Source organism: Alternaria arbusti (assembly GCF_024043155.1).
Source record: "Alternaria arbusti strain BMP 1465 chromosome Unknown scaffold_7, whole genome shotgun sequence".
NCBI lineage: Eukaryota > Fungi > Ascomycota > Dothideomycetes > Pleosporales > Pleosporaceae > Alternaria > Alternaria arbusti.
The window spans coordinates 1,161,484-1,173,971 of NW_026249947.1; the positions used below are offsets into that span (position 1 = coordinate 1,161,484).

The following is a 12,488-nucleotide window of genomic DNA, read 5'->3' on the forward strand; positions in this document are numbered from 1 at the left end:
TATCACCAGCTGTAGGTCTTCCGAAGCACCATGATCGGGAAAGCCATTTCTTGCATAAGAATCGAAGTACTCTAGGACGGTTGTGGCGTGTACGAAGGGGTAGAACGGGTGCCAATTGGCAAAATAGCTCCCAGAAAAAGCGACCAGATCGCGAAACGTTATGTGAGAGGTTTGACCGTGTGAGATCTCAGCTTCCCGCCATAGGCGTCCGGAGGAATTCGGTTGCACTAGAGACAGATGGTCGTCTTCGCCTGGCACGATGTCGCTGCCGGGCGTTTCGCGGTCTGTAGGCACTGCAGAGCGTCGGATCGCACCATAGACTGACCTAATGAAGAAGATGCCGCTGGCACTGCCCACGAAGCCCGTGAACTTGTCACCAGGGACGCTTCGCATCAAGCCCACCTCCCGAGCAGGTTGTTCTGATGTTCGCCGTCGCTTTGCAGGCGGCTGTTCGTCCACGAAGACCTCGGACGGCGCGTCTCCATCTTGGCCACGTTCCATGACCGCGATCACGCTCGGTGATGTCAGAAAGCGATATGGTGCTATATCCGATGATTGTTGGTGCTGACCTGATGAGGTTGGTGAAAGCGCTAGATCTGTAACATCGAGGCGGAATGACTGAGAGAATCAGGCGCGCGAGTTGTCTAACACTGCCTATTTCATCACCTGTGAAGCGCATTCGGCGACACGCAAAGCGATGAGAATGCCATTGGTGGGCGGAAACGACGCGAAAGTGCAGTGGCAGCGGCATCGACGGCAACCGTGCAAACCTCGCCGAGCTCCGCAGCTGACCGGGCGTGCCTGACGCGTGCGCGCCCTCACCCGTTCCATCGCAACATCATCCATGGCACCACCCAAACAATGTCTTCGGCAACTCTTGATGCCGCTGTCGGGCGTCAGCTACCCACCAGGGTCAGCAAGGCGTGTGAGAGGACTCGTCGCAACAAGAGCCGAGTCAGTCACGCCCTCCCACCGCCTGTCACGCGCGCCGCCGACTGAGTATCCAAGTGCGACATATCGCGTCCTTGCGCGCTTTGCATCCGAGCAAACGTGGAATGCGTTGTAGGTAATGCCGAAATTCCACGCGCATCGAAGAGGAGACGCACCCAAGGCCCCTCCCGCGAAGCTTCGCATGAGCAACCGCAGGCTCCAATTCAGCATCATGAAGGTACGCATCAAACTATAGATCCGGAGAGCAACAGTCGCGATGAGAGCAGGCGTGCTAGTATCGCAGAAGGTGAAGCCAATTCGGCCATGGATATCGCACACCAGATCTACCGACTGGGAAGTCAGCCAACATTGAGCCGGACAACATCAGCTATACCGGGCGGCAATGTCTATGGCAGAGCTCCAGCGTCTCGTCTGGATCGCACTCAGAGACGCCCTACAGCGTCTATTCTCGGTCATTCTCTGCCGCCAATCGACATGATGCGGGCACTCTTGGAAGAGTACTTCGACTCGGTGCATTGGTTTAGCTTGGTCATCTATGAGCCAAGATTCCGGCCAAAACTCGACTCTATCAAAGATGGCCTTGCTTATCCGTCGCAGAAGTCATTCCTCCTCCTCTTATCTATAGTTGTGGGAATGGGAGCATGGTACAAGTCCCACAAGAAGGACGTGGATCCGGACTTTCCAGACGAGGATTGGCACGCCTGGTCGCAGTCCCTCGTTCAAGGCGCGGGTTCCCAATTGGCTGAACTGATGGACCAGAGTACCATCTCGTCTGTTCAGACGTGTATCTTGCTCGGCTCCTACTATGTCTACCATGGGAAGCCTAATCTATCCTTTGCGTTACTAGGCGCAACCATTCGAACGGCACAAGCCATCGGCCTCCACCGCCAGCCGCTACGAGGCGACCCTCACTATGGCGAAGAGAGGAAAAGAGTCTGGTGGACTATCTACACATGGGATCGGTAATGCGCCCCTCCCTGGAGATACGAAGGACCTCAGTACAGGGTCTGAGCCTCCTCGTATACTGTAGCATCATTAGCTAACTTGACCAGGTTCGCTTCCATTACGTACGGACGACCCATCGGGATCAACGAGAAGGACTGCAATACACACCACCCGATCGACGTATGCGAGTCGCCCTACTTCAGAGGGACGAACCCCCCAGAAGCCGATTTAACAATTTGTTACTCGTCCTACCAACGAGAGCTCAACAAACTCTACCTTATCGCGTCACCCATCATCGAGACCATCTTCGGAATGCGGGCGGTGGGTCCCAATGAACGGCCGAGCGGACCACAATACACTGATCAGATCACGGACGTGACGGAGAAGCTTTGGGCGTGGCGCCGACGTCTGCCGCCCCATCTTCTACTAGATATGGCTGCTGACTGTAGTACGGATCAATCACGCACCGGACGGGTGCACCAGCTGCAAGCGTTGTCCCTCCAGCTGACATTTGACAACCTCCTCATCATCTTTAATCGCCCGTTAATCGCAAAACAAGTGGACCGCCTCATCAGGACGCAACCGGAAAGCGGGCATGGCAACGCACTATCTCCAGCAAGCCTTACGAACACCGAATCCCCATTTCATGCGGTTCATGGGTCTAGCCCGCTTAACAGAAGCCATATGTCGAGCACGGAGCAATGGTGGGACGCCGCGTTGAGAACATCGAAGGTGACTGAACTACCACGGCTTTCTCAGCTAGCCACTGACAGCCACCTGGTAGCTTTCTTGGCTATCAATCTGTTCAACTCTGCCATCGTTATGGCTGTGTTGGCGCTGTCTGACCCACTCTCGGACAGAGCACAGGAAGTGAAAAGGACCATCACACGCATATTTCGCTTGCAAGAGCTACTTGGCAAAAGGACACAGCTCTCAATGCAGAGTAATGCGGTCCTCAAAGACGTCATCCAGATGCTACTGCGCAGAGAAGCAGATGCCATCTTTGGCGAGAGCGATATGACGAGATCGCACACCGGGACCGCGCAGATGTCTGTCGAAGACACCCTTCGTCTGCCGACGCAACTGCCACCGAGTGGACACAACAGACAGCAACAGAGTACAGTTGACAGCATGCAGCGCGTTCACGAGAGCATGGCGTCAGTACAGAGAGGTAAGACTGATGCATTCCCGAAGCTGCGTACCAATCTAATCACATACTCTTCACAGTGTTTCCCGCCGCCCTCGACAGCGTCTCCCGTGACAACACAGCTGAAGTCCCGCGATGGGGCACGAACGACAGTGGTATGGATCACCTGCCTAGCGAACACAATGATTGGACAAATGCTAGCGCCGGAGACTTCAACCTCGAAGGCGAGCTGGACTGGATCAGCGATGAAAATGGTGTTGATGTTACTGGCAACGGCCTATACTGGTTCTGGGATTCCGTCTGGAACGAGCCACAATTCTAGCTGTCGCATCTCAAACATCCTTTGGTGGGCACGCGTCTCAATTCGAGCAATTCAATTATTGCGATATGTGTTCAGCGCATCACAGACTAGAGCCTCGGGAGATCAGACACACCCCTATGCTGCTCGGTGCGACCCTCTGCGAACGCCCTATCGATTCCTGGTCCATATATGAGCGACTTGATGCCGACTCTATCCGCAACACTCTGAAAAGCCTGTTCCGCATCTGAGAACGCGAACTCATGAGTGATAAGACTAGCTAGTTGAACACGATTGGACTCTAGTAGCTGGATAGCAAGCTTGTAGTCTCCTGGCCCGTATCGAAAGCTTCCTTTGAGCGTAGCTTCTTTGTCGCAAATCTGGCCGATTGGAAATGTGATCTTAGGAGAGCCCAGCCCAGCTTGAACGAAGACTCCACCGCGTTTCAACGCAGCTACACCACAGTTGATGCATAGCTCTGCTCCTGTTGCATCGATCACAACATCAAACCCTGTAGCCAGCCCAGCCTTCTCCAAAACTTTCTGAGCATTCGTTTCTGGAAACCCAGCTTCCATCATGTATACGTCATCGGCACCGAAGTCGGTCGCAAAGCTCAGCCTGGGGGCCACTGCGTCAATAACCACGACTTTCGCAGCGCCGAAAGCCTGTGCCACAGCGCAACACAGCAAGCCTATGGGCCCGGCCCCGAATACCGCCACAGACCTGCCCTGAAGACTTCCAGCGAGGCCGCAACAATGCACAGCTATGCTTAGCGGCTCCACCAGGGCACCTTCACGGAAGGATATGTGTGACGGCAGCTTGTAGCAGCATTCTTCGGGTAGACAGTAGAAGGTCGATAACGTGCCATTGTAGGGAGGGGTGGCAGCGAACTGCATCGACTCGCACAGGTTGTATCGGCCGCTGCGACATGTCTCGCAGGTGTTGCATCCTACGCCAGGTTCCAATGCGACGCGGTCACCCACCGACAGCCCTGTGACGGATGATCCACAAGCATCGACGATACCAGCAGATTCATGGCCGAGAGTGATCGGGTTCTCGACCACATATCTTCCGATTTGCCCATGTTGCCAGTAATGTACCTAGATCGCAGTCAACGTTGATGAACACACTACAGACCACAGCGGGCGATACGTACGTCAGAACCACAAAGACCGGTAGCCACAATCCTCACGCGAATGTGCCTGGGAGTTGGAAGACTTGGAACTGGACCATGCTCGTATGAGAATACCCTGGATGGGCTCAGGACGAAGGACGTGTTCATTGGCGCTGTGACTTGGTTCTCAGGCGACGTCAAAGACCCAGAGGAATTCTCGGGTTCGTGAACATCAGCTGAAGACATGACTGTGAAACACAGTGTACGGCAATGATTAGAATTGATGTCTCCATCTTGAGGCCCTGACTATATCACCGGCCAGGCGTCCTTACCCGAGTGCGAGAGCGACTGCAGTACGGTTCCGGCGGCTCATGCAGGCTGCTGACCTTCCGATGCTCACGAGTCGGAGCCGCCAGCCCGGAATTTTCTGCCCCAGCACCGGTTCCGCGGCTCATGAGAAGAGCGCTTCTGATTGGCTGACAAAGCATCCCCTAGCGCTACAGCGTTGATCAACTTCTCGAGAAACACACTAGTATATGCCGACCAAATTTCTTCGCTGCAGGGCCAGCGTTAGGACCGGAACCGTGACATGACCTGACTACAGGCGATGATGCCGAACGCGCTCCACTGCGGAGATCTGGGGACGATAAAGCTGTCAGGCTTCCCCAGATTTCTCCATCATCCCACCGCATCTCCTCCGTGTGCTCCGTAACACGCACTACTTCTCTACTCATATCTTGCTCTATACTGGTCGAGAATATGGCTGCCCGTAGTAACTCAGTCGCCAGTCAGAGCGCCAACATCCAGCAACGCGCCTCGCAAATAGCTGGACAGGTCGCTGCTGAACAGGGATGGCTTGAGAGCAAGCTAAAGCCGAAGAAGATCACGGCCAGGTACCCTATCAAGGGCAAGACCTTGTTGTTCGCAACATGTGGCTTTGGCAGTCTCGGTGATGCCTTGTTTGGTTACAACTCAGGTGTGTTCGGGTACTTGCATGTTGATCAACAATACTGATTCCGCTAGGTATCATGTCTGGCCTACTGGTTAACCCAGTATTCGTCAGGCGTTTCTTCAGCGAGTACGGTGGCGCAGATGGTAGCACAGCAGCAGTGAATCCATCCATCACAGGAATATTGGTTGCCTGCCTACAAGCCTCCGCCGCTGTGGGTGCTCTCATCGCCGGACGTCTTGGAGACATGATCGGTCGCAAGCGCACTGTCCGTCTCGGTGGCCTGATCTACTTCCTCTCGGCTTTCATCCAGATCTTCGCCCCAGGTTTCGCAACTTTCGTCGTCGGACGTACGATTCAGGGCTTCGGAGTGGGCTTCCTATCCATGACAGTCCCCATCATCCAAACTGAAATTGCGGCACCCCACGCTCGAGGTCTCATGGTCGGCATTGAATACACATGCCTGATTGCAGGTTACATGTTATCTTGCTGGGTCGACTACGGCTTCCACTTCATGCTTCCAGACGCGCTATCTTGGCAAGGGCCGTTCATCATCCAAATCATCCTCTCGTTCATCTTAGTGGTCATGTCATTCTTCCTCCCAGAAACTCCAAGATGGCTAGCCAACAACGGTTTCATGCAAGAAAGCCTCCAAACAGTCGCAGACCTGCACTCCAGCGGCGATACCGACGCCCCGCACGTGCAAAAGGTGTTTCTCGAAATCCAGGAGGCCGTCGTCTACGAGGCTGAGCTCGGCAAAGCTGGCTGGATGGAAATGTTCACCCGCTACCGCAAACGTACAATCGTTGGCGTCACAGTGCAAATGTTCGCTCAACTCAACGGCATAAACATCATATCCTTCTACCTCCCCTCCACTCTCTCCAGCGCCGGGTTCTCAGACGAGAAGTCCCTTCTCTACACCGCCGCGAACGCGCTCCCTTACACCGCAGCCACTGTCGCAACCTGGTGGCTAGCCGATCGCTGGGGCCGCAAGCCTCTTCTCATCCTCGGCGGCGTTCTCATGGCAGCCCTTCTCGGCATCGTCTGTGCCTTCACAGAAGCTTCCATGCCCATTATGACCCGCGCAAACGGACAATTCGCTTTCATCATGCTCTACAACATTGTCTACGGTTTCACCTGGGGTCCAATGCCATGGTTGTTACCTGCGGAGATCTTCCCGCTCCGCAGCCGCAGTAAGGGCATGGCGCTTGCGACGACGTCAAACTGGGTCTTCAACTTCATTATCGGCATGGTTTCGCCGGACGCTTTTGCAGGTATTGGTGGGTACTTTTACCTTGTCATCGCAGGGTTCTGTCTCTTCTCCGCAGGCCTGGCGCACTTCTACTATGTTGAGACAGCGAATCATTCGCTTGAGGAGATTGCGATTGCATTCGGGGATAGGGCTTTTGCTGATGGGGATGGTGAGGTTATGGATACTGTCAAGGCTCATGATGAGAAGATGCATAATGATAAGGTATGAGGGGCTGTGGGTTTCGAGCGAATATATAGTTCAAGCCAGCTTGGCGATGTATTTCTCTAAGCTCAACCCGAGATTCACAACAAACTGCCACTGCGTGTTACCACGAAAGAACCTTGACCAAATATTCAGCACAGCCAGACCAAGCGCAAACGGCTCGCTGGGTACAGTCAAGAAACCATCAGTCTCTTCAGCATCCTCAAAGTCAATCACCGCATACGCTTCCTTGATGATACATCTCACCCAGTGAAGGATTCGATGCTCAGATCGCGACAACGACTCCTCGCGGAACGGCCGTGGAATACAGCACAGCCATTTCCCAAGGAAGATGGCGCACTCGAAGCTCGATATAGCATGCTGAACGCTCCAAAAGAAGGCTTGGCTGCGCGCTACCCTGTCGATTCCTAATCTGACGGGGATGCTGAGCGCATGGGTTGAGTACAGCAGGGCTGACAGTATATTGTCGTTGCGCTCAATGTCTGGGAGGTTTGCTAGACCGTTGGCTATGACGTCGGTGTCGCGCGACTCTAGATGACGGTAAGGTCCTATGTCGAGGGAGAGCCGCACGTAGGCTACAACTAACAGAGCGCTTGATGTGAAAGGGATGGGTCCGCTCTCATTGTTGGGATCGAGCATTGATTCTGGAGTTTGTTGCCAGAGAGAAGTCCATGCGCGGAGTGCGCGGCCAATGACTTGTAGCTCTGCAGCTGATATTGTCGCCGGTGATGTGGCCGGGAAGGAGAGTTCCCTGACTACATGTATTCGTTGAAGCAGTGCATGGAGAAGGATGTAATTGCCAATCGGGCTGGGTATGGGGTGTACTAGTTCTGGAATATGTTAACGCACGTTCAATCACTTTTCTGACAAAGTAGCTTACCCTCATTTGTCGTTCCCTGCAAAAGTATCGACAACGCTTGCTGAAAGGGCATGTGATCCTCGCGTCCGTCGCGTTGTAGCGCAGCCCACTGTGCGGCACTACTAGCCTGCCAATCTGGTGTACAGCAAGGGAGTCGCAGATGAAGTTCGCTGCTCCAAAGCAGAGGATGGATGTTGTATGCAATACTATGCACGTTGATGTAACAAAAGGCCACAAGCTTTGTACGTCTGGATGACTCGCGCTGTACCCAATTATCCCACATTGCTGCTCTAGAGGTCGATATAGTCCTGGGCGGCTCCTCTTCTTTGAGACCAATATCTCGAAGTGACTGCACTAGAAGGCCTCGAAGTGCGAACGCTTGCTGAAGTAGGTCTTTCCTTTCCCATGTCGCAAACCCTACCAGAATCAGTAGGGTCTTCGCCATGTCCAAAGGCGACCACGGTCCTGTGCGTCTGCTAATGAAATGCGCTTCTGGCGAGCATATGTTCGTAGAAGCGATGAAGGAAAGAGTTTGTGGCCCGAAATGCGACTCTTCTTGTCGTAGGCGTTCGAAGACAATGGCTTTCGAGACACGAAAGAGACGTTCGGAGCTTCTTCGCTCGAAGCAGTACTGCGCTCCAGCAGCGCACATGGCCAGTGTCAACTCCAGAGGCGAACATGACGGTTTGTAAGTTGGCGCATGTATGAACGGAAAATGCGAATGAAAGCCACCAAAGAACGCGGTAATATACCTAGTAAGGGTATGACGGGAAGGGATCTGGAAGTCGGCGATGGGAGGAGCGAAGCTCTCAAGTAAGGATACCAAGAAGTTTCGGTGCTCATCCGTTACATTGTATGTCCCGTTCCTCGTTCTCTTTTCGCCATCCTGCGTATTGGATCGCAAATGGACCTCATCGTCAGCTGGAGCTGATGGTAACCATGTGCTGAAAGGTGTGCCAATATCCTCTGCACCTGGTGAGGAAGGCTGATTTTCTGGTTCTCGGGAGTGCCGCCGAGACTCCTGACGAGGTTCTCCTAGGCGCATCCAGTCAAAGTCGTACTCAGGCGTCCATTGAGCGGATAGTCCAACACCATCGATGAAATTTACAAAGTCACGGAAATCTTCAAACCCTTCGTCGCGATACGGCGGCGCCGGCTGAAGTTCTTGGTAGGTGGGCGGAGGATGTTGCAAATCAAGCTGGCTTGCGTGGACCTGCGGGACGAGATGCGCTTCGACGGCCCCAGCGCTGGGGACGTTCAAAGCCGGTGCGTCTATTGTCGTCGCTGTTTCAGTCGACGTTGTCGACTCTGCATCAGGATTGCCAGCATGGTGCGTGATGCGCCAATGTCTAGTAAGCAGGTCACGGCGTGTAAACGCTTGTCCGCATCGACACGAGTACGGCTTCTCTCTAGTATCTATGCTGACATCAGTTCTGACGACGCCTTCATCGTGGAGTCACTTAGTTGAGGGCACGAACGTGTACGAGTATGGCGAATCAGATGCTCTGCTCGCTTGAAGCTTCTGGAGCAATGGGTACAAACGTGAGCGAGTCCGTGCATGTGGTGTGAGAATTGTTGGAGTTGGAGGTGAATTGGAGCGAGGTGGGTCTTGGTCTTTACTTCAAGGTTTTGCCCTCGGCCAATTATGTCTGCGGGGTAAATAGCGCCGTGGTTAGCGTAAGGCGTATCTTCGGAGTAGGTGGAACGCTTACTCCAAGATAGCGGAACTCGACGGGATAGCCGCCGAACGTATCGCCGGTAGAACGTCGTGTCGGTACGCTATCCCTTAACCATTCTTGAGTGCATTTATGCGTGTATCAGGGCAATCAGTGAGCGCGTATCTCGGTAGATCACGCTTTCACCGCCACATGATAGCAGTATGGCATCGCTTGCAAGATTACTCCCAGGTGTAGCCGTCATCACAGGCGCTGGAGGAACTGGTAGGTGGCTATCTTATGCGACGTTGTGTTGCCATGCTCATGATGATCAGGCATTGGTGCGGCCGTAGCTAAGGGTTTCGCCCGTTCAGGCTGTTCGCGAATCGCCATCACCGACATCAACCCGAAGACTCTCGAGCAGACCAGGGACTCTATCCTGAGCATCAACCCTTCCGCTCAGGTCTTCCAGCGAGCTGGCGACATCGCTGATGAGAAGTTCGTCGACTCATTCAACGATGAGACCTTTTCCAAGTTCAAGAGGCTCGACTATGGAGTCAATTGTGCTGGTGTGCTTGGAGGCAATGTCATCAAAGCTGTAGAGATGACGACCGAACATTTTGATCGACTCAATGCTATCAACTACAAGGGGTCATGGCTTAGTTGCCGTGCGCAGCTGCGAAACATGTTGAAGCAGAAGCCGCTTGATGAGCATCCGAAGCAGAGGGGTTCTATTGTCAATATCGCTAGTCAGCTCGGCATCGTAGCGAGGCCGGGTGCTGGTAAGTTGACCTTGTCGTAATATATAAGACTTCAACTAATGAACATCCTACAGCGGCATACTGCGCTTCAAAAGGTGCCATCATCAACATGACACGCGCAAACGCTATCGATTACTCCGATGATGGGATACGCGTGAATTGTGTCTGTCCTGGCGTTATTGAGACACCCATGACTACGACGTTGCCAGCTATGGTGGAAGCTTTGAAGCCTGCTATTGAGATAGCGCCTATGAAGAGAATGGGCACGCCAGAGGAAGTCGCTGACGCAGTGCTGTTCTTGTGTTCGGCACAATCATCGTTCATCCAAGGGCATGCATTGGTTGTGGATGGTGGCTACACGATAAATTGATCAGAAAGATGTCGCGGTGACGAGGCATGTTGCTTGAAATAGCGAAGCCAATTTTCGGATATTTTAAATGACGACATACTCTACAGCTTCGTAGCATGCTTCGACTCTTGGTCTTGTCGCACGCCGATTTGTTTCCAGTCGTTTGCCGACTCCCAAGCAAACGCCGCATCTAGTATTTTTTGTTCCTGCCAAAGGCCACCGACCAACTGCATACCAACCGGCAAGCTAACCTCAGAATCAACACCCGAAGGAGCAAAGCCTACGGGAAGTGACATGGCCGGATGCCCCGTTACATCGAAAATAGCGGTGTTGATGGTAATGCCCATACTCGGCTTCAGCGCGTCTATCGGCGCATCCTCCCCGCGCTTCCAGTCTATGTTGGGTGGTGCTACAAAAGGTGTTGTCGGCATAATGATAAGGTCGTACTCCTGAAGTAGTTTCTCATACGCGTCGCGGAGCTGTTGCGCCACATTCATGGTCTTCGCGTAAAGGCCCGGGTAATTCTGCATCAGCGAGAGGCCGTTGATCATAGTATTCTTCGTAGACGGAAAGAGCTTTTGGAATGTTTCATTCGTCCATGGTTGTCGCGCCGCTTCGTAGGCTGTTGAGAATAGTCCTCTCCGACCGTGCGCGTATCCCAACATGCTGAAGGTGCCTGCGATGCGCTGTTGGATGGTCCAAATAGCTGGCCCTTCTAGGTGAAGGGGTAATGAGACCTCTTCGACAATAGCACCTAGTTCTTCAAAGGACTGAACGGCCTTTCTTACGGTTGATTTGACGTCTTGGTTTACGAGACGGTGCTCGAAGCCTTCTTTAAGAACGCCAATCTTCATTCCTGTAACCGAGCTTTGAAGACGTTCTGCGTAATGCTTTGACCCGTGAGTTGGTGCACCAAGTGTACGATCATCATAGTCATCCCTTCCGCCGATCGCATCGAGACATAAAGCTACGTCACGTACTGATCTTGCTATGGGCCCAGCATGATCACTGACAGCGTCGCCACTGGATATACCAGTGTAAGGAACAAGGCCATGCGTTGGTTTTAGTCCAACACCTGGTGTAGATCGTCAGCCTCGCACTACATCGTGATGTGATACGCAACAGTCATAATGTACTTACATCCACAGAATGACGATGGAACACGAATACTGCCGCCTTGATCGGCACCAATTGCGATGTCTACCAAACCGCCACCGACTACAGCACAGCCACCAGATGTACTGCCACCAGCCGAGTACCCTCTCGCATACGGGTTGTGAACGGTACCTTGCGCTGAAGTGAATGACGATGTGGAGTTGCAGAAGTTTTCGCATATGGTCGTTCCCACGATGTCAGCGCCAGCATCTAATGTGCGGGTAACTACGGTGGCATCGGAGTCGGGTGTCCATGCAGGGATGGCGTCTGTTCCGAAGAACTGCGGTACTCCGGCCACTGCAATGTTGTCTTTGAGACATACAGTCTTCCCTTGGAGGAGATGTCCTTGCGGGTTACCACGTATTTGGAACTTATGGGCCCAAGCATTGCCGAAATCTTGCTCTTCCGTTGATGGTCGGTGAATTCGTCCCCGTGGATATCTTTCGGTATCGGTATGTGATGTATAGTCGGGAAGTTGAAGTACGTGCTCCGCTACATCGTGGACCGCCGCTAGCAATTGGTGGTAGTCCCGAGATTCGTGTGCTGGGATGCCATTACTGATGCCAATGCTTTGTAGTACTGATTCTGCGTCCCCAACCCGTACAAGATCCTCACTGTAATACCGTCAATATTCGCACACTTTCCATTTGGAAAGTAAAGTATATGGTACTGACCTTAGAGGCGAGTCGAAGAAGACAGACATGATGGTTACGCAGGTGCGGCTGTGTGAACTGGATACTACGATAGCTACAGTCAATATAAGAATTTGCTGAACGGTATACTCTGCCGCGAGACTTGGACCATATTCAGGTAGACGAGATGTTCTTACGT

General features: G+C 53.2%; 6 protein-coding genes across 6 annotated transcripts; 3 read left to right on the forward strand and 3 right to left on the reverse strand.

Annotated features, from left to right (window-relative positions):
• Positions 1 to 1,254: 1,254 nt before the first annotated feature.
• On the forward strand, positions 1,255 to 3,365 carry J4E86_006197 (uncharacterized protein; the record flags this gene model as incomplete). Its single annotated transcript, XM_051446728.1, has 4 exons — positions 1,255 to 1,913; positions 2,004 to 2,555; positions 2,670 to 3,067; positions 3,124 to 3,365. The coding sequence occupies 4 exons, from the start codon at positions 1,255 to 1,257 to the stop codon at positions 3,363 to 3,365; spliced, it is 1,851 nt and encodes a 616-aa protein (XP_051302303.1).
• Positions 3,366 to 3,451: 86 nt separating this feature from the next.
• On the reverse strand, positions 3,452 to 4,701 carry J4E86_006198 (uncharacterized protein; the record flags this gene model as incomplete). Its single annotated transcript, XM_051446729.1, has 2 exons — positions 3,452 to 4,441; positions 4,498 to 4,701. 2 exons carry the CDS (start codon positions 4,699 to 4,701, stop codon positions 3,452 to 3,454), a joined length of 1,194 nt encoding a protein of 397 aa, XP_051302304.1.
• A 513-nt stretch (positions 4,702 to 5,214) lies between these two features.
• On the forward strand, positions 5,215 to 6,884 carry J4E86_006199 (uncharacterized protein; the record flags this gene model as incomplete). Its single annotated transcript, XM_051446730.1, has 2 exons — positions 5,215 to 5,431; positions 5,479 to 6,884. 2 exons carry the CDS (start codon positions 5,215 to 5,217, stop codon positions 6,882 to 6,884), a joined length of 1,623 nt encoding a protein of 540 aa, XP_051302305.1.
• Positions 6,885 to 6,914: 30 nt separating this feature from the next.
• J4E86_006200 (uncharacterized protein) lies at positions 6,915 to 9,297 on the reverse strand (the record flags this gene model as incomplete). Its single annotated transcript, XM_051446731.1, has 3 exons — positions 6,915 to 7,708; positions 7,759 to 9,153; positions 9,216 to 9,297. The coding sequence occupies 3 exons, from the start codon at positions 9,295 to 9,297 to the stop codon at positions 6,915 to 6,917; spliced, it is 2,271 nt and encodes a 756-aa protein (XP_051302306.1).
• Positions 9,298 to 9,616: 319 nt separating this feature from the next.
• Positions 9,617 to 10,523, forward strand: J4E86_006201 (uncharacterized protein; the record flags this gene model as incomplete). The annotated part of the gene is made up of 3 exons (XM_051446732.1): positions 9,617 to 9,677; positions 9,728 to 10,174; positions 10,228 to 10,523. The coding sequence occupies 3 exons, from the start codon at positions 9,617 to 9,619 to the stop codon at positions 10,521 to 10,523; spliced, it is 804 nt and encodes a 267-aa protein (XP_051302307.1).
• Positions 10,524 to 10,603: 80 nt separating this feature from the next.
• On the reverse strand, positions 10,604 to 12,360 carry J4E86_006202 (uncharacterized protein; the record flags this gene model as incomplete). The annotated part of the gene is made up of 3 exons (XM_051446733.1): positions 10,604 to 11,577; positions 11,643 to 12,271; positions 12,332 to 12,360. 3 exons carry the CDS (start codon positions 12,358 to 12,360, stop codon positions 10,604 to 10,606), a joined length of 1,632 nt encoding a protein of 543 aa, XP_051302308.1.
• Between the last annotated feature and the right edge of the window lie 128 nt (positions 12,361 to 12,488).